The following is a 20,971-nucleotide window of genomic DNA, read 5'->3' as shown; positions in this document are numbered from 1 at the left end:
AATAAAACTAGGATGTCAGTTAAGGATTAAGAATTGAATGAAAACGATCGCCATGACTTTCATAATCCTATGATGGAGCATAGGAATATATATCACTGCTATCAAAGTTGTTGGAAAGACGGGTTTGATGAAGCATGGTTTTAAGCTGACTCCAAGTAGATTTTCACTAACCTAGTGATTCAATCCGAGTGTTGGTTTGGATGGCCGAGGGTATATTTCAACCCAGGCAGGTTGGAAAAGTTCTTCACCATTTTGCCATTACCAGATCGTTACGATCTTGTTTTTCCTCAGCTGTCAATTTTTGATGCGACTTAAACAGAAATTTTCGTTATGTTATAGAAACTTATGTATTTGGCAGTATTTTTGCATCATAAAACATATCTTAGTCCAAGAAAATTGATTCCTGAATAAGGTGTACTATTGGGTTGCCTCCCCTGTGGTACCCGCAGTACTTTTCACCTCATAGAAAATGAACTTGATGTCAGTTCCCAGGTTATTTCGGAATGCGAGTTCTGTTATTAATGCTAATGTTGTACCACTCAATCGCGATTGATGTCTGCTGCTCATGACCTCTCGAGTGCCTTCAATGTGAACAGGAAAAAAATCAATCCACACCAACAAATTCCTCCAGCTAGATAGAATTAATCGGGCTCATTTAGGAATAGCTAGGCCTCCTTACCTTGGCAACTTGCGCGATAGATAAACGATCTTAGCCAACCGAGGAGGAGAAAGGGAGAGTGATACAAGGTTGAGAGGGATGGGGTGTTGAGGGGAGGGGAAGGGTGTGGGCGAGTCTGAAAGCAAAAAGGGTGGGAGGGTAGGAGAAAGAAGGAACTAGGTTCTCTGGGTTGTTGTTTGTGGACCGAACGAGATCTTGTTTCGCCCTTTTTTTTCAGCGACCCAACACAGTTTCACTCCCCTATCTCCCGGACGGCTGAAAAATAAAAATAAAAAAATAAAATTTTTGAGCCTGTATAAAAGTCTCTTGAGATTTGCCACGCCCTCGCGTCCTTGAAGCATTCTTAAATAGCTCCCTTAACACCGCCGCCCCACCCTTCGCAGAGACCTGCGCAGACCACCTCCCCTGCTTTAGCCCACCCTTCGTGCATATCTCCATCCCCGTCTCCTTCTCTTTCTCTCTTCACCGCTTGCGAGACTTGGTTCTCCATTCCATTTTTCACGAGAGACACGCCCTATATATTACCTTTTTCCCAACTCGATCTTTTCGCCAATTACCACGCATCTGTTACCTGGAACTGAGTGGTTCGAGAGCAAAAAAAAAAACATCTGGGGCTGAAATATTGCTGATGTGTAAGTTGCAGCGTAAAGGTTAATTTTTGGATCCGGGATGAGGTTGCGGATCCAAAATTTTTATACATTATGTTCGTCTTCGCTGCCAATAGGATCAGAATCAATCATTTTATTATCACACGAAATTTTCGATTATGATGAGGATATTTTCCATGATTATGATTTGATTTATTTATTTAATTTATAAATTTGGTAGTTGTAAATGGGATTATGTTATAAATTTATTTCAATGTCTTGATTTTATAAAAACTTGACATTTGATTTGTACGTTGAATTTCCAGGCATTCCAGGCAAAGTTTTCCGGCATTTTTACCTGAATAAATTTTTCTCAATTTTCCCATTGGGTAATAAAGTTTCTTCAGACCGATATTTAGAAAATCCTCTTGTTATTCATCTTCAAGATTTTGATGAAAAAACCTCTTTTTCATCGAAAACTCTTAAACATCGCCATTTATGAATCGCACACGGTGACCTTATTGTTTCCTTTTCCATTATTTAAAGTATTTTTGAGTTTTGTTTCCGCGATGGTAGTGAGCGCATGATTTTGGCCTGATGGATAAGCTCTCTTATACGGATGGGCAACCTTGGATAGCTCTATTTTTTCCCGAAAATTTCCCTCACGATGGCAGTTCAAGTACACGGTCAATGTGAAATATAACCCAGCATGCATGAGACGGAGGTCTCGGTTGCCCTTGGCATCCTTCGTTCAGAGTAGACTAATTTCGACGCAGGGTATCCGTGCTTATCCATTGCTGTATGCTAGTGCGTGACTTGCCCGTGGGAAGTTCCATGAGATTTCGCGATAAGCTGCAGAGGCATCTGCAAAGGAAATGGCACTGCGTAGTCCTTCTGAATAGAGCCTACCGCGTGGAATCACAGAATAGGCCGACGAAGCACGGCATCTATTAGTGCAGGAGTTTCCTGTCTGTTTTGAATCACGAATTTTCCTTAAAAAATCTGTTAAATCTGAGATTTTATGCAGATTACTTATTGTATTCCACGGTTCGTTTAAGATTGGGTGAGAAATTTTCATTTTAATTTACCCTTATAATTCAGCTCTCAGCATTTTTACGGTTGCTTGGGCCACATAAATTATCTCGGTCTGTTTATCTATCAAATAATGTAAATTTGAATCTTCAAAAAAACTTAAGCAGCTAAAATAACTGGTAAAATTTTTTTATCAACTTATAACTGTACGATAAATGAGTACTGGAAGAAGATATACACTACAGACTATCGGCATAAGCACAGAAATAAAGACTGAAGTTAACGTGAGGGATAACGAACGATATTTTTGTGGACAACTGTATTCCACCCAGTCCTGTCTTATCCTGCATCTTAAGGTCTGAAAAGGAAGACAGGTGCTTGCTCGAGGAGTGGCCACAGTAAACACAAGGTGCAGACGTGTGGTCACCCTTGAACTCGGGTCAGAATAAAATCCTTGAAGCTCTCCGAGTAACAGGGGAGGAAAGAGGACAAGAGTCGTTGTTTTTCAAAAAAGGATCATTTCCTTGACCCTGAGTCCAGGTTGCAAAGATATCCATCGAGATTCGTGATTTCTGTGCTGCAAACACCAAGGAGAAACTACTTTGTTTTCTAAAAGCTGTTGCTGAAACTGTATTCTAGTGTCCACCAGTAGGTTTTTACGCTGAATGATAGCTGTGTTTACAATTTATTCTGAGTATTTTATATTAGGCATACGCTAACTCTCGGCATCACATCTGCAGGTTCTATTGAAAGTTCATTTAATGATCTCATAATCTTTCAGAATGATATAGAGTTTTACTGACTTATTACATTTGGTTTTTATACATAAAATGGTGTGAGAATCAATATAGTTTTCAAATAATTTTCGTCTCAATTTCCATAAGTTTACCACGCTAATTATTCAGACAGCTTTATAGTCATTCCTTAGTATACAAGCCGATTTTTTTGCCTCAATTAGTGATGAGTCATTGCGCAAACCAGCGAGAGCAATTGGGCAACTTGGAGTTTGTTCGAGGTATGCAAAAATATCGATGTATAAATACATGCCTATAATTATGTTCCGACGCTGAGAAGAATCCTTATAAGGAGTTAATATATGAATATAAAGATCAAGTAACTTCGAACCGAGTAATTCATGTCTCAAATTACCAGCAAAATATGTTGTTTTTAGCATGTCATGTGTGATGAAGAATGTTGTTTCTGAAGCAGTTATTTTGTCTCCTGAACAGAAAAAAACTGCTCGTAAATAAAAAAAATAGTTCTCTCAGAATATCTTACAGACCAAAAGATAAAAAAAATTTTCCTTAACTTTTTCATTTTTTGCCATTATATCATTTTGTGATATTTTACTAGCCTCCATATTTTTTCGTATGGTGGTGCCTGAAAGTGTTTTATTCGTTTTTATGAGGTTTATAGACTACATACGGTTACCAACTGGGCCTCACCACAGCTCTCCAAACTTCGTATTCCAAGCCAGTTCGTCTACTTTGTCATGGTTCTTCCTCCATCCCGCTTGACTCTCCCAATTTCTAGTCTTTTTATAATACCTGGTGTTGTTTTCCCCTCCATTACGTTTAATACGCAATCGTTGTGCCTCAAGGTGACCCAATTGTCTGGATCAAATTAAGCTTTTCTCTGAAGAATTGTGATCAAAGCAACTCTTTTTTCTCCTGTTCTTCGGTGCTTCTCTCCTTTCCTTGCTTGACCCTTACGTTTTATGACAGATACCTCCTTCAGCGCTAGTGCCCCGAGGTTCCTATTCAGTTTTTCAAACTGACGATACTCCTGGCTTATAAAACGTCTTCTGCCACACGAATATGCTCACATAATGTTTACAACTCTTTATTCAAGATTATCCAATCCAATGATCACGCAATCTTCTCTTCAATGACTCTCACCCCTCAGCTTGCTCACCAATGGATTATGCAACCCATGCCGAGTTTCTCTCGCACGTGTCCAGCCAGCCTCCCGGGAAAATACTTCATTAATTAATCCGACGAATGTTCGACAAGAGCATTACTAACGCATTGCGACGCGAGATTTGTTGTTTTTTTTCCTCGTGGTCGAACACTTGATTGGAACCATTGAGGAAAGAAAGCGTGTTTCAAATCTGAGTAAGCCTATCTCTTACCGACGTTCCAGCACAAGCCTTTTGAATTGCCCAAATTTCCTCTCTCTCTCTCTCTCTATTAAAAAGAGATGTTGTATCCGGTCCAGACTTGTCAGTGAAATTCAATACCTTTATTTTTGATGACTTATTGCGCCACGTCTAATTTCTATCGTTCATCGTTCGTGAGGCTTAAGTCTTTGTCATTGTAGTAATTTTTGAGTAAGGCATTTTTATCCTCTCAAGAGTAATATTTCCGTTATGAATATTTTTTGAGCATTGAATATTAACGATCACTCACGAGTAGTGTAATGGGAGTTGAAGGGCCACGAAATAATTATTTCATCAATTGCTATTGCGTTAAAAGAATTATTGCGTTATTTGGGCTTCCCTTTGTTTTTAATATGAATACAAACTGTGATGTGATCAAGAAGGTTGCAAAAACTTCTCACAGTGTATGTTAGCAACAGCTCTCACGTTACTTAACCTGAGATTTTTATTCTATTTGTCAGCGATTTTGTAAATGCGTATCCAGAAACATGGCGCCTCGTTTGGTAAATTTCTGTTCTGTAATGAACCCTAACTAATGTAATGTATTGCACCATTCCTACCCGACCAAGACTAAAATTTGAGTAAATATATAAAATGATAACAATATTTAGGTGCTTAACATTTACTCATTATTTTCCGTTACAAAGCTTTCGCATTTAGATCGCCAACCGGAGGAGAGAAAAAAGTAAAATTATGAATAGCCTCGTTTGAAAATATTCAAGTCAATATAAGGATTATAACTAAAATTATTTTGATTTCGGGAGCAGTTTTATAAATTATTATATCTTATTTCAGAAAATATTTTATGCATAATTTTTTGTACTATTATGTCAATTTTGCCGTTTTTGTTTCATCGATAATATTGAAACTCCACGATATTTCTCGTAAGGTGAGTCGATATTATTACATTTTATCGTGTTATAATTCATTTTTGCTGTATCATATTGCTCCTATTGGTAAATGAGTAATTTATCCTCGTTGAATCTCTACATGTATTGAATCCAAACTTTTTGGTGCAAAGATATACAGCGAGCGCATCGCGATGACAATCCTTTCACTTTTATGGAAGCTCATTATTACGGCTTGCAATGTCTAGTTCATAGGAAAGTCACTACATTTAGTGACTTTCTAAGCTTTTCCGTCCGTCCATGAGGGAAAGAGAAACTGCCTAATGCTTCGAATTAATTATGCTCTTGCTTTCTCAGAGATTATTTGCGGCAACCATTCTTCCAGATGAAGATAATATTTTTTAAGTATATTTCCCTCGAGTCGGTGTATTCGTTTTACATACTAGATATTCAGGGTCGTCACAGTAATAAATTTTTAACTGTGACCAACTCCTACGGTCACATGCTGCAAATGTATTCTCGGCAATAATTAATTCATTTGAGCATTCAAATGCACTTTCTGGCATTACAAAAGAAAACAGGCTTTATTATTGAACTTTCACCAGTTAATTGGATGGAGTTCTCAACGCCCCTCAGCGAAAGAGTTTTCATGAAGCTAATGACTTAAATGCAAACCACTAATTGGTAACCAACACTTTCAGTGTTCCCTGGATAGTAATATCCCGGAGACTTCAACACCAGAAACCGCAGCAAAATATTTCTTTGCTGCCTAATGCGCTGTTCTGACTTTATCTCGATCAAGTAACAAGTATAATCTTGAAGTGGGGGCGTGGCGTCTAGATGGCAGAGCACTGGGCTACCTGACCAGGAGTCCCAGGTTCAAATTTTGATACATTTCAAAATAAACAGGCACCCTTAAATAAAAAAACGTTGAGTACGAGGTAGCCTAGGAAACGATCAGGTCCCCCTAAACTGAATGTGTAACATTCACACTCCTTTTGCATATTCTGGGGTGATCCCTAACCTCAACTACCCATACCAACATTAGGATTAAATGTTTATCCATTTTTTTGTTACACCGCGTCTATATTTGCGTTATATAACAGTTCCATCATTGGTCACCCTAGTAAAACATAGTTGTTTGCATCAAATATGGTCGCGATGTAACCCAAAAAAATGTAGATTCGTCAGTCATTCCATGGAAATCCGAAAGCCAACTTTGGGTTGAGTCATTAGAAAGAAAAAATTGCTCCAAATCGCTCCTATAGAGTGATTGAAGTACTTATTTAATATCTTATCATTTATTCCAACGATTTTTCCTTGAGGATATTTACCCAAGTTTGGAGAAGCAAATATCTTGCTCTCAGGTCGATTCGCACTCGATACAGCACCGCGTCGTCATTTCCCAGCAGCTTTTTTCAATGGCACATGGCCTTGGTCCGCGATAATGCCACCCGCTCCTCGTGCCAAAAGGCGTGAGCAGAGTGGATCATATGGAATGACAAGGTCCGGGTGAGCGGTATTGTTTCCTGGTGGAAAAATGGAGCGTACTTGACTTTGACGGGACCACCCTCTATGCGTAGGATGTGTTGATAGATTGTAATTGTGAGGCGGATTTACCATTTTCATAATTATTTTATGGGAACAGCAAAGGAAACAACATGTATTTGGCTCAAGGTCTTGCCAACCAAATGGTGAACCGGAACTCCACTGAAGTTCTTGCTTATGCTTTGTCATTCAAAACTCGGCGATTCGCATTGGCCGAAGTTTTATTCTGCCCTTGAGTCTAACAGCGAAAATCTGCAAGCCAACGGGCCTCTAAGTACCAGTTATAGGGACTTAAGTGGCTGGGCTCTTTGCCAATTTCATTGAAATTTGTAACGAGGGCTAATTTAATGCGAACAGGCGTATGAGAAAAATATGCCGAAGTTTTTACTCTTAAATACCTATTTTTTCTCTTTAAGTTTAAATTTGAATCGACTTCTACTGTAAAAATAGCTTAAATCTTTAATAACGAAACTTTTCTCTCATAACGTTGACTTTTTTTGTATACATCAAAGATAAATGAAGCTGAAAACTTAAATAACCGGCATATGTATCGCTCTTACTATTTTGTGACCTATTATCAAATTTTATGAAAATGCTAAAACTAAATTAGTACAAAAGTGTTGATGGTAAAGACTTAGGAATAAAAAGGATGTGTTTAAAATATCTTTCGAAGCAAGTGTACAGGTGGGAAAAAATATTTTCTGAATTATACGCAGTTCTCCCGTTTTAAAAAAAATGATGTAATTTGAGTAGATTCATTCTTGAAACCGCAAATGTAATTCAGTGGCAGGCAGCCGATGCGAATCGTTTTGCTCGTCCAAGGGCACCTGGTAACAGCCAAAATAAAAGGATAGGGCTCTAACGAAAGAAATGTGATCGGAAAAAGAATGTGAGGCCGGAGAAGCGTGCATTCAATGGTGGTATCATTAGGGACCACAGGAGCTAAACAAAAATTTAGCGTTCTCCATGCCACGAGCAAATTGTCTCTCCGGAAAATTAATGGGAAAATCGAAATCCGTCTGAATGTATGGCGTGAGAGAGAGAAAAAAGCGGCGGACTTCGGAGGAGATGGGATTTTGCCGATGCCTAGGGCGTGGCCTTGCTGAGAGGTATGAAACGGCAACAGGATTCGGTGACTGACCGAAGATCGCAGGTCAAGATCCTTTTCAGGGCAAACCGGACCCTCCCGAAGGACGCCTCGCTGGGCTATTAAAAGCAGAAGAGATCGAAAGTGATCTTCCGATTGTGTGGAGAGGACCCGCATTGCTGAGGTTTGTTGCGGAGTTGGGGACTGCCTGCGATGTGTACGGGGGTTGTGGTCCACCAACACAGAGATGGGAGGGATGTAAAAAGCACTCGAGTTCTTGGAAGGCAGATCGGCTCTTTACGATCGAGAATCGCTAGGACGCTTTTGTTCCCCCTCACGCAAACAGCTTTTTTACGATATCTTCGCGTGCGGTCCTGCGCAATTTAAAATGATTTATCACAGACGAATGAGTTGATACAGAAATTCGACAAAAAAATCATAATTTATTCGATTAAAGGTTTAAAATTGATGTTTTAAATAAAATGAGACAGCGGAATAATTACTTATCAATAAAAATGTAATTCATAATATACAAATGGCCTAGTAACGACGTGATCCGTGTCTCACTGCATTAATGAAAGTGAGAGACTTATCTTCAACGGTTGTGGTTTGATTGGAGAAGATATCTCAAGATACGGGCGAACGAAAGAAAAATAATGAGTGTATCAATGACTACTTGAATATGACAGTGGGTTTTTGAAAACCCTATGCGTGAGCGTCGACTAAACTTGGCATGAAAAAATCCACTTACACAAGGATCGACCCAAGCAAATTCCAATAAAAGTTCCCGCTATAATTACGGATATGACGCCTTAATGACGTGCGTATTAAATTTGTTTAGCAGAAGTCCGCATTTTGATGTATAGGTAATGTAATATATCCGTCTTGGTAAAGCAGTCCTTACTCTGAACATTATTATTACGACTCTTACATAACTATTTTGAATTCCATCTTTAAACTACGCGTGCCCACTGTCAATCCAGGAAACAGTCCCTCTCCCGCTCACAAGGGCCATAGAAATGTATCCATGAGAGTATAGCCTCAAGGAAATATCGAGGTTTACGACTTGGTGGAAGGAGTAAATCCGTATGGAACTGGGCGTGGAAAGATATCGAAAGTCATGCGGCGAAGGTCGGAATAGTTCAACTGTATGAGGAAGTCCGCTAGACCACACCCGACCCGCACGAAGGTCGTCCGGTGCCACGATTCATCTTTAAATCTCATTAGGGATTGCGGGAGGAAATAATGAGAATTTTCGAGAGAGCTGAGAAGGCCTTCACGAGGTCATGTGTCACGCTCCTGCGGTCATCGGATAGAGGTTTAGAAGAGTTTTGAATATCTTTCTTACCCTTCACTGAGAGATTAGCGCCTCAAGATACAGGAGTTTCAAGAGGGACGTAATTCAATAAACCTAAAAGATTCTAGGTATTGTTTCGAGAGAAAGCTAGGTCAATCCTGGATTTGATCCTTGACGGCTGAGAAGACTTAATTATCTCTACGATCCCAAGAATCATATCCGTCACATTAGCCATCCTATTCACGAGGTGCCTTATCTGAAATGGATTAGTGTCGACTTTTTAGACCATGAGGTGATGACTGATTGTTAATTTATCATCCATTAGTAACCTATCAGAAGACTGATGTTGTCGAGATAGCTCTTGTCTATTCTAGAAAAACTAATTGCGATGGCTAGTGGTAAATTTATTCGTTATTAGGAAGTAATTACCACTAATTCATCAATGAGTATCATTACATTTAATCTCATCACTTCTCAATTTTTTTTGTTAACCATTTCCACTCATTGATCACGAAAGTGATAGTTGAATAATCATCAGGGGGAATTTATTCCATTAATTGGTATCCTAGCGGAAATATTTCCAGTGTTTCGCTTTCATTAAGGAAATAAATTAAGAGACCACGCCTGAAAAAATACCCTTCCGCGCCCGCGGCCCGGAAAATAAGTGCTTGGCACGCACTTAACAATAACTTTCACCCTCGATATCTGGCTACTGCTCTTTCGCTTTCTACGTCGCTTTGGTTGATCTGTTTTTTTCTGCGTGACGGTCTTGTGTTGTGAACTTTTCAAGCGCGAACTCGTCAAGCCTTTCATGAGATGGCGCTTGTAATTTTTGGAACAAGATTAGATTGAGTAATGAATTAATTTTATTTTTTTCCGCCTAAATAATTTCCTTTTTTGAAACAGGTTTTTGGGGGAGAGTATCAGTGGGAGACGGTTGCGTTATATATTCAATTTATACAAATTAACGGCTTGTTCGCACTGATTTGCTTGCATTTTACGAAACTAAATTTGGCCCCAAACGAACCACGAAATTCGTGTGTACAATTTGATATATTTATAAAATTTATCTTTGTGCTGGTAAAATGAAATACAATTGTCTTTTTATTGTTGGAATAGTTTTTCCTCTTCTATATCTATATTACGAATTAGTTCTTGAATAGGAAAAGTGTTCGAAATAAAATACTGACTTGACTTAGTTATTGAAGTGAAAAATAGTCACTTAGCTCCCAAATAGTTTTCCTTTGTATTTAAATTTTTTTAGATATAGAAACTCAATAACGAGTCCTTTAATCAAGCGGTACATTTTTGCACGAGTATTAAAGCATTTAATTTTCCCTGTTTGAACCCGAGCAAACAAATATTTATTACCTCTGATTATTATATAGCTAAACAGCCTTCTTTCAAATATGCTTCTAAGCGTTATTTATGTTCGATCCACCTCGGTTGGCCCTCGGAAAAAAACAATTCCATTGGCTACTCCCTCCGTGACCTTAAGCGCGTTTTCAGAGGGCACAGCTACTGAGGAAGGCGTCTTAGAGCCCGTCATCTAGTAGCCGCACGTTGATCTATAAGGCCGAGGAAATAAAAGAAAGTCGACAAAGGGAAGGAATCATGGCCGCCCGTTGGCTATTCCCTGTCCGTTTTGCTAACGGAGATGGACGGGAAAGTGCGGTTAGCCAACGGCGCTCTCCGGGCAGGAGGGCTTCGAGGTGAGGGGGCAAGAGCGGAGACGGCCTCGATCGGAGGATAGCTGGCCTTGCCCAAGGTCACCTCAGCGGCCGAGGCATCAAAGAGAAGGCTCCTCCCATGATCCCGTTCCAGATGTGAACTGGAAGATTAGACTCCTTTGAAAAGCCATAGTTGGGCCCTATTGAAGTACGGTTATTACCCGAGAGTGTTTTCTACGCAAGTTGTCTTTATTAGACTCTTTTTTTCAACTTCACATGCTTTTCTCTCTGTTTGTTTGTCGTTATGTGGATTCAAATTTTTAAATCAATTTTTGCCCAATTCTGGAGATGCTACAGCTAGGAATTTTGGGAAGATTCAGATGACGTTACAACATTTTTTGGGTAGAGATTTATTTTCCCTCTATTCTGAAACTTGCAATGAAACTGCACGAAGCTGTGATCAGAATTAAATACCAATGAAAAGTTACGTACATTTAAAATGTCATGTCTAAGGGAAGCCTAATGACATGTTGAAGCAAGTGCTTCCAAATTTTGTAACATTTACGGCAAGGCTTATTCAACCCTTAAACTGTGGCTAAGAAAAACGCAAACAAACTGTTAGCATTTTTTTATCAATCAAACCGCAGATATGATAGGCTCATTATGACTCGCTTACGATAGATTGATATTATTTCTTCAACTTCTTAATCACTGAAGAGAAAACATGAATAATGGTTATAAAGGTTGTCAAGTGCAACTGGACCTGAGAAATCTGGAAGAAATAACATTCAATTAAAATCAAAAATGTTTATTTCCATATTGCAGTGCATATGAATATATTTATATAGTAAGGTAGTGTTAGTATAGTAGCATTTAGAGGAGATTTAAAGTAAGGTCCTTATTATAGGAAAATCATTCCTATTCAGGGCATGTTACAAGTTGTTATTATTTATATATTGTTTGTGAGCTTGTAGCAGATATGGTAAAAGTAAAAAATGCAGTAAGTAGCTCTTTTCCTCCAGGATGGCTATTGGCCCGACATTCGTCCATGACGTGAGGTAAACCGGCAAAACCCCTCGTAGACCGTACAAATAACATGATATTAGCTCGAATATATTTTTTGAATGAGCTTATTCCCTACTCCGAGTTTTATAAAACTGAATTTTTTTCTTCCTCATCAATTTAACGTAGGTATTTCTTAATTGTAGAGTCTCTCATATAGTTTACTTTCTGAGATCATAGACTTTTCTCATTGTGGAGATTCCCTCATGATTCGCGTGTTGATGTGTCACTCATTAATGCCTTTCAAGTCCTGTCTTGACTCCCCAAAAAGCAATACCTTTCGCGGTCATCAGCGGTGGCCCCTCCCACAATTAGAGAAAATGAGAACGGACGAAGGAATCGGGGTTTGGCAGAAACCCAGAATGCGCCGAAAAACGTGATTCCTTTGGTTTTTCTCCCTCGGCGGTGAAAGTAGTTCGAAGCTCCGTCCCCTTGCTCCGTCCAACTACCGCTGCCTGCTTGTATGACACTCCAGGGAAGACGGCGTCTCCGGCAGACATCCGAAATGAATGATAAAATGCACCTTCTTCGCCAAAAAATATTATCGATTGCAGATGTATAACGTTTTGCGCCCACTGGAGTAACACGTTGAGAAAAAATTACATGCAGTGAATTTCATGATTAAATGGTTTCTGATTGAAACCTGCTTTGTAAGCGAAAAGGTATGGTGTGGAATAACATAAATGGAGTTTGCAGAAGAGCCACAGATATTTTAGGCAGTATTAACGCTAATTTTACGTTAAAAGTTATTAAAAAGAGTGCTGATTATGAAAAAGAAACACCTAAACTGGTTAGGTTTTCTAAGCGATTCAGAAATATCCACGATACTTTTACAGCTGCGTCCAAGTCCTGTCAAATGTGTTCAAATACCGCGGCTGAACCAGTATACCTCGCCAATGAGCTGCTTTAGCTACCTAATGAATATTGTTTACAACAGATTTGGATATCAACCGTTAGAACCACAAATATTTTGCGGCTCGGTAATTTCATTTGAGCCACTCAAAACAATGGTGCAACTCAAAACAAGGCCGGTGATTTAAACGGCCGTGTAAATTTGCATTCCTATCTGCTTTTTAACGGGAGGACTTTTATTTATTGGATGTCAACTGAATGTCTCATTGACATTTAGAAGTGGGAGCATTTATGACGGCTATCTGGATTCGCATCCCTCGCTAGCTTCCTCATTGGACATGTCTGCGGGGTGAGTTGATCGATCCATTTCGGGACCGCGGGCAAGATAAGTGTGCAGGTGTCCTTGCTCCATTCTTTGCGTCCTCGCCAGGAATTCCCCCGAAAACCCCGCCCAGTGGCATTTGGGGAAGAGTCGGAAGTGATGGCGAAACATAGTGAAATAAGCGTGGAGGCCGAGAAGAGCAGTTTCTCAACTGAAGTTGGGTGATGACTTCAGATGAGGCAGGCGTCCTGAACCCAAATTGAAAGTAGAGCGAGGTCATAGAGGACCATAAATTTCAAGAAAAAGCTTGTTTTGTTTAAAAAAATGGGAAAAAGGATTCCATCCTATGCTAATGCAATATAATAATTGCTGTTGAATTTTCTCAGGATATTTAATGATCAGATTTTTTGCGTTACAAATCTGAGGTGCTTAAGTGTATATGGCTTTTTCCTAACTCTTTATTCCATATTTCTTCAGTTACAATCAACACCAATCGAGACTAGACATTGTAAAATTCAATAGTGAAAAACTTTGCAGTATGATTTTTTTACATTTTCAGCATTTATCCTCTAATCGGGTCTGGATTTCGGCCCAATTTTTCATAGAATACACTCTCTCAAACAACTCAAAGGTTAGCAACACTCCAGGATAGCAATTCATTTACATTATTAACGCAAAAAGGATTCTTTAACCGAGGTTTCAATTTTGATTTTTCTTACCTCCGTCGAATTCTAACGGACGCATTCTCTCTTCGATTCTTACATAACGCTTTCCTTTCTCTCATTGCAGATGAATCAGTTTGCCAGAGGAGGCGTGTCAGAGGAGGTTCCGGCGGAGTCGAGTTCGACTGCCCAGAGGAGTTTGGGTACTACCCACATCCCACAGACTGCACGCAGTACTATGTCTGCGTCTTTGGTGGAGCCCTTCTCGAGTCTTGCACGGGAGGTCTCATGTACAGGTAAGCGAATTATGGCTAATTGGAGAAATCAATTCACATTCATAGACGATCTGATTTTTGTTAGGAGTCGATATGGTGTTATTTAAATCCTTCAAGGTTTGTTATGGGCGTAATATTACGCCATCGGTCTTTTTAAAAAATCATAGTTTGCCATTTTTGTAACAATGCGGTAAACCTCTGAACTTAACCTCTAAAGAAACAAAGTAAAAAAAGAAAAAAAGCAAAATTCATTCTTTAAATTTAAGTATACCGGGACTAGCTACGGTGATAACTTTACGGAAGTCACCCGCAATGCACAAATTGTGCAAAAAATCCACAGAAAAAAATCATTCGCCTTAACAGGGATCGGGGTTTGAATCCCGATCAAGGCGAATGATTTTTTCTCTGTGGATTTTTCGCACATTCTTTCAATGATACCAAACACCTCTTACCCGCATCAAATGCTGATTGATAAAATTAATACAAAAGTATTGGAAAATGGCCAGCACTGGATTAATATCTACAGTACTAAAATCAGCAAGGTAGGTTAATCATTTTAACAACAATAATCGCAGTAAATACTATTAAAATTATGTTTCATTTACTTTTGGCCGTTCTTAAATCATCATTTACTATAAAAACACTTGAAAAATGTCGCTGCCCCAAAAGCTGCGGGATTAACTTTATATCACAATGGTTTTAAGTTAACTCGCTCTTTTACGTTTTCTTAAAGAAGAATGCTATTAGCTCGGGATTACGGATTTTTTAAATTGTCTCATCATGTATGAAGGTTATATACCTTATAATTGTGACGCGAGCTTTGAACCTCACCGCTTGCATTTGAAAGGTGTAATTAGTCCACGTTAACCATTTTCAATCACAGCCGAGCATGAACGAGCACTTTCAGCTTCTACTTCTTTCTTGCTTTACACATTCTCGCCGTTCGGTTGCTCTTTCAAAAGAAAAGGAATCCACTCATTTAGAGTCCACTCCTACACGAGTCGATCATTTTTGACCTCGTTCGACTGGATGTGCGCACGATTTTCGCGAGGAATCCATGGATTTTTTCTCTCTATTTTTCTCCTTTTCTTCGAAGTCCCTGCTGTAAACAGGCCGCGTGAAGTATCGTTCGAAAAAACCGGTCTCCACTTGCTCAGGGTGGGACTAAAATATGATCCAAAAGATGAAGGGCAGCGAGCGCAATTCTGAGCGAAAATCGTTTCAAGAGCCGATTGCGAAGCACGCGGAGTCGACTCGTCCAATGGCTGAGAATCTACCGCTTGCTAAAGTGCTCTCTTTAAGCTTGAGAAATCTCATGGCATTATTTATTTGTGATACCGTGACGCGCAATATTTCTTCAGCATGAAAGGGCAAGCAAACGCAGTGCTTGAAACATATGCTACCAACTCAGCCAGGGGCGCAGCTAGGAATTAAGGCTAGGGGGGGTTTTAGGGTAACTAATACTCAGGAGTGTGGGGGTATTGCATACCCACCAGGGTAAGCAGAAGTTGCGGGCCCTCCTCCAGGATAATTTTAAGAATAATGGCTCAAAATGGCGAGTTTTAAGGCTTTCTGAGGGATATTTGATAAATCCTAACACTATTATATAAGTTATACTGATCCAAATAAGTAAAATGGATTAAATGGGTTTATCCCCCAAAACCCCACCCCCTCGCTGCGCCACTGAACTGAAATACATTTAGTTATTATCAACGCTTTATTTAGGGCTTTCAAATCCATGGCTTCAGTTTTCCAGGTAGGATTTAACTTCTTACTGGTTTTCAATCATTCTAAGTTATAATTTAAGTGAAAAAATAGTGTAAAATTCCTGAGAAAGATTGTAAAAAGTATTTCTCATAAATATCAGAATCATCGGTGTGATTAACAAAAATGTACTTTTCAAAATAAAAAGATGTACGGTATAGTTTCAGGGTTTGAAAGCACATTAAGAGCAGGTGGAATGACTCCATAGGGATTTCCGCGAATAAGCATTGTTAGTAGTAGGTATGATTTCAGGGTGTACAGCGGTATAGCAGGAAAAATTTCCTGAATTTTACACATCTAATAAATTTCCGTGTCCTTTAAGATTTTTATGTTTATTATAGATTCAATAGGATATTTGAAACTGATAATTCACATGAGTATTAAAGCTCGTCTCTCTGGAATCATGGCTGATCTCGGGAAAAAAAATCTTTTTAATATGAATTGTGAGCCAAAGTACATTGAGTCACAACACTCTCAAAGACAAAGGATATATTGAGCACCAAATTTACGTAATGGGGATGTAGTTAACTGATGCCTAATGTGTTACTGCGTTCATCATTCCATGACGGAGTCCCTTTAGAGATTTAGTTTTATTACTTGGGAATTCTTGAGATACACAATGTAACTAATTAACCGTACTTGAAGAATATACGCATCGGACTTAAAATTTCGTTCTGCCATGTTGCTATGCGTAGTTGCCTCAAATATATAATTTTTCACTTAGTTAGCAGCCATTATCTTGTCTGACTTTTTTGTTTTGTTCCTATTTTTTTCAGTTAAACCTCTGACCACTTAAACTTCGCTGATTACTTTGATTTTTCGGACATTAAGTATCAATATTTCGCTTAAGAAGACTTTATTGTAGTTAGATCTAAGGTTTCCGCGGCGTTTCTCCTTGTGAGTCTCGGCTTTCGGGTCACTTCTAGCCTGAAGACACCACCAGAATGGCTGGAGAAACTGTCTTCAACTATGGACAACTCAACGCGGAGGAACGCCCGGAAACCGAGACTCACACTTCATTGTAGTATTGGAGGGAAAATATTTTATAAAAATCGAATAACATCGTTAAAATAATTAACTTCTTTCTTCTCTCAAAATACGATGAGACATACCGAAATGTCGAACTTATGGGCCTATCGAAAATACAAATAAACACGGAACACCGAAGAGGAGCGTGAGCCTCGCTTTGTCTTGGTCCAAGGGCAAGATATCGCATTTCGTAACTACGATGGTGCCACCAAATTTTCAGCATGACCCTCCTTGAGATTCCGCCGTTTTTTTCACCTCGAGTTCTTTAATCGTTTTAGTAAGCCCTACAAAAAAAAGCCCATCTCCCACGTCAAAGTTTTGTGAAAGCCTCGAGTTCTGACTCTATGAATTTGTCACCTTGAGGCGTCTCATGTTTCAGCCCCACGCATATGGCCGATGCAAGGAAAACCCATTAATAAGGCCTCACTTCTTGCGGTCATTGTTGCGATCAACCAATTTAGACACAGGTTCTCTTCCAAAAAGAGTTCCCTCTACTGCCCCGTAATTAGTTCTATTTGCTCAAGGTTCCTGATCTCTCGCTCTTTATTTTTGTATGAGCTCTCTTGAATGTAGTTTACCTTTTTATGAAGTCCATAATATCATTCTATCTTTGCTTTGTATAATAATTCTTATTGGGTGAGTTAAGAGGAGACGAAGCGAAATAATATCTACCATTAAAAAAGTAAATTTTAACCTATTTTTTTTTAACTGTGTGAGAAACTATAACAAAGAGATAGGAATTATAGCCCTTCATTTAAGTTGTTCGCACCCGTCATTATATTTCTGATTCATAATTCCTGTATCTCAAGTTCTTTCTAGTAATTTTAACAGAATCCGATTGACTAATTAAAAATAAGGTTATAAAAATCATGAAGTGTCATGAATTTCATGAGCTTTTCGTGAATACATTACAAGCATCGGTTAGATGGCCACATGTTCATCTTTTGCTTCAAGATCATTTATTCCATTTTTACACTCTTAGTGTTCACTCTGAATTTTTGCTGAAATATGAGGCGTATTCAAGAATATCTACCATCGTTACAAGTCTCTATGTACCTCTGTTGTTTCTGTTCTAAAAAAATGATCTAAAGCGACAATAATGCTGCTTTAATAAGTTATCTATAGGATTTATTACTACTTATACTTTTCTATTACTATATAGGGCGTAATGTTTCAAAAATTAAATGAAACAAAATGGTCACGCAACACTGATATTTTCATCACCTCTAGTTTAAAATTATGAGATTTGTTTGTTACATCTCTCTGCGAAATTCTCTGTCTGTTCTGTGCCCGTATTCGTATCCATGTAATCTGTGCACAATTAAATAGTTCCAATCTTATCAAGTATCGGGAGACTTCTCTTTTCTCCCTACATTCTTCGTACTACTCGAACTATCACTATGTTTTATTTTTTTTGTAAGAATAGTTGTTCGGAGAAGTTGTTCGTTTTTATTCCTTTAAACGCTGATTTTTTTATGTACCGCAAACCAGTGGGGTAACTAGGAATATGCTTTCGGGGGGAATGGGATGGCCTGGGGTGGCGAAACTCCCTACCCACCCGCAGGCAACAGGGTGTCCGAGAAAATTTTTGAAAAACGACATGCCTGACAATACATTTTGCATAATTTTTACACTAAAAATTTCACTTTCAGTAGATGCAGTTATTAAATGTCAAAAGTAGACAATAGTTTTAAATATTTTTTATTTATCTGAGGCTTTGGGGGATCATTTTCCTCATCCCCTCATAGTTACGCCACTACTGCAAACACTCTCCACTCATTACTATGCATTTTTTTGTCGATACTTGTCCTTGTTATCACGATATTTCTTCTCTCTCTCCTCAGCCATGAGCTGCAGACTTGCGACTGGCCGCGCAACGTGGGCTGCGGTGCCTCCTCAGACCACTCGTCACTCTCCACCATCAGGGTCACGGACTCGAGGACCAGGGGAGACGCCCGGTCTTCCACAAGGTGAGTCCTTCATCCCCAAGGGGACTGGATAATAGCAATGCCTTCGATGAAAATGGCCGAGCGAAGGAAAATCCGAAGACAATTATGGGCCCTAGAGGCCAATCGGTACAAGTGCATTTTTTATAATTTTGGTGATAAGTGCAGGTAATAGTTTGTGGGATATACAGTGTTGTTGTGGCAAAATGATTCCAGTGAATCATTGATAAGTATATATAAATAGATCCGGTGGTCCACTTCCACATCTCTTTGCCGCAACAATATTCTGTGCCCCTGCAACCATTATCTGCACTTATCTCCAAAATTATAAAAATTGCACTTATACCACTTGGTTTCTATGGCCCTACATTGAAGCTGGAAAAAATAAATTTCTCTCATAGCAAAATCCTTGGCGTGTTGATATCCGTTCTCCATCCTGAAGATGATCTCCAAGTCAATCGACAAACTTTTTTCGGTTTTTTATATTTTTTTCATCTGAAGTGGCATTCGTATCTTCCTATTTTCGCACATTTTAACTTAAGAAAATCAGCAGCTCAACATAATTACTTCAACGCCCTCGGTGATGTTAGGGACCTTTTCATCCCTTTTTCCATTGCTGAAGTTTTTTTTCAAGTTACTTATGCACTGATCACTTACTGGGGTGAACTCTCACTTGTAGTAGTGTCCCAGAGATTCCAAATACCCGATTTCAAGGGAAGAACCAGAGAGATGATATCGCCCTCGTTGCTATGTAATAGTAGGCTCTACGATTCTGCCTCGGTCATAAAGTCGATGCTTGTCTTTGACCGCCAATGGTTTTATGACTCGTATGCATTCAAGGCCGACTCATGCGACTAACCAAGAGGTGGGCGCCGATTGTTAAATCGCTACAGGCAATCACCAAGTTAAATGGCCAGTTGGGATTCCATTACACTGAGCAAGCCCTGTTTTTTAGCGTAAATGATTGTTATTTCTAATGCTAATATAATACTTCTCCTCATTAAACGAAAGTTATTTAAATAAAGAAAACTTTGTTCTTCTATTTCAACATCCAATCCACCGATATGAGCCCAATATTCCATTATATTCCAGTTTATAACTTTTAAATGCACTGAAAAATATTCTTAGGTAAGTTTTGACAATAATGAATGATATAATAATCTCTAAGTTTATATTCATGTTATAATCGACTCATTAATGCCCTCTCAAATTTACTTTCAGTCGAGAAAATGCGAAATCATAGTTTCATCTGGAGGGGGTCCAAGGTTTCATATAGAATACTATTTTTCAACTATTATCCTTTGAGATTTTTTGCATTACTTGCTTCAGTAAAGTAATTTATTCCGCCCATTCGCGATTTTTAAAGTTCGTTAAATCGTTTATTCCGTCTCATACTATAAACTTGTTTAAAATAAGTATCGTTTCCATTCGCCGTAATTTCACCCAGATCTTTCAAAACATTTATGTATTTTCCCATAAAATTCCTTCGGATTCTCTCCTACCCCGGAGAGAGTGGGCAATAAAGTGGTGCTTGTGGTAAGGATGTTCTGGCTATATAGCGGAGGAAAGTGAGACTTCACTTTGGTGCCGGAGAGCGTTTAACAGTGTTCGTATCGCGAGTTGGAAGACGGGTATTGTCTTTCGTGCTCTGCGGCGGGCATCCCACGTCGTTACCGGCTTGATAAATGCTTCGCTCTTTCCCTTCCCTTATTCCGTTCTTACATCGGCCGCGGCAGAGCGTGGGTTGAAGTCAGAAAATAAAGCGATGGCCAAGAATGGCCGTTGGAACAAAATAGATCGCGTGGGAGGAGGAACCCTGGCAATGATTCAGCCTGCGATAAAAGAGACGGCATTATCGCTGTTGTTCCTTTTCTTCCTTTTCGCGGATTTGACGTTGAAGACAAGTCCTGTGCAAGTGGGGTTGGAAGTCTCCTTGGTAACAGGCAATGGCGTGCGTTTTGCCTTCTTCTTTTCGTCTCTTTTCTCGGCTATAATTCTTCAAACCGAGCCTATCAGTCGGATATCGATTGCAGAGCGTAGAGTATAAATGGAAGGGTAAGCAAAAAGATGCTGAAGGATACCCACACAGAGAAGCATATTTTCAAGCGATGACGCGCTTCGTGCAGCTTACGCTCTCAACTAGCTGTGTGAAT

The 20,971-nt window shown here is 39.2% G+C and overlaps 1 protein-coding gene across 3 annotated transcripts in view; it reads left to right on the top strand.

The window, feature by feature from the left end:
- LOC124154322 overlaps window positions 1–20,971 on the top strand; it is a 252,795-nt gene that overhangs the window by 194,409 nt on the left and 37,415 nt on the right. For all 3 annotated transcript variants that reach the window (XM_046527987.1, XM_046527986.1, XM_046527984.1), the window contains exons 3-4: window positions 13,932–14,100; window positions 18,717–18,842. In XM_046527987.1, coding sequence (XP_046383943.1) covers window positions 13,932–14,100; window positions 18,717–18,842 — 295 coding nt within the window. The remainder of the gene's footprint in view (window positions 1–13,931; window positions 14,101–18,716; window positions 18,843–20,971) is intronic.

The sequence above is a fragment of the Ischnura elegans genome, chromosome 2 (assembly GCF_921293095.1).
Source record: "Ischnura elegans chromosome 2, ioIscEleg1.1, whole genome shotgun sequence".
Classification (NCBI taxonomy): Eukaryota; Metazoa; Arthropoda; class Insecta; order Odonata; family Coenagrionidae; genus Ischnura; species Ischnura elegans.
This window is presented reverse-complemented; position numbering and strand designations above follow the sequence as displayed.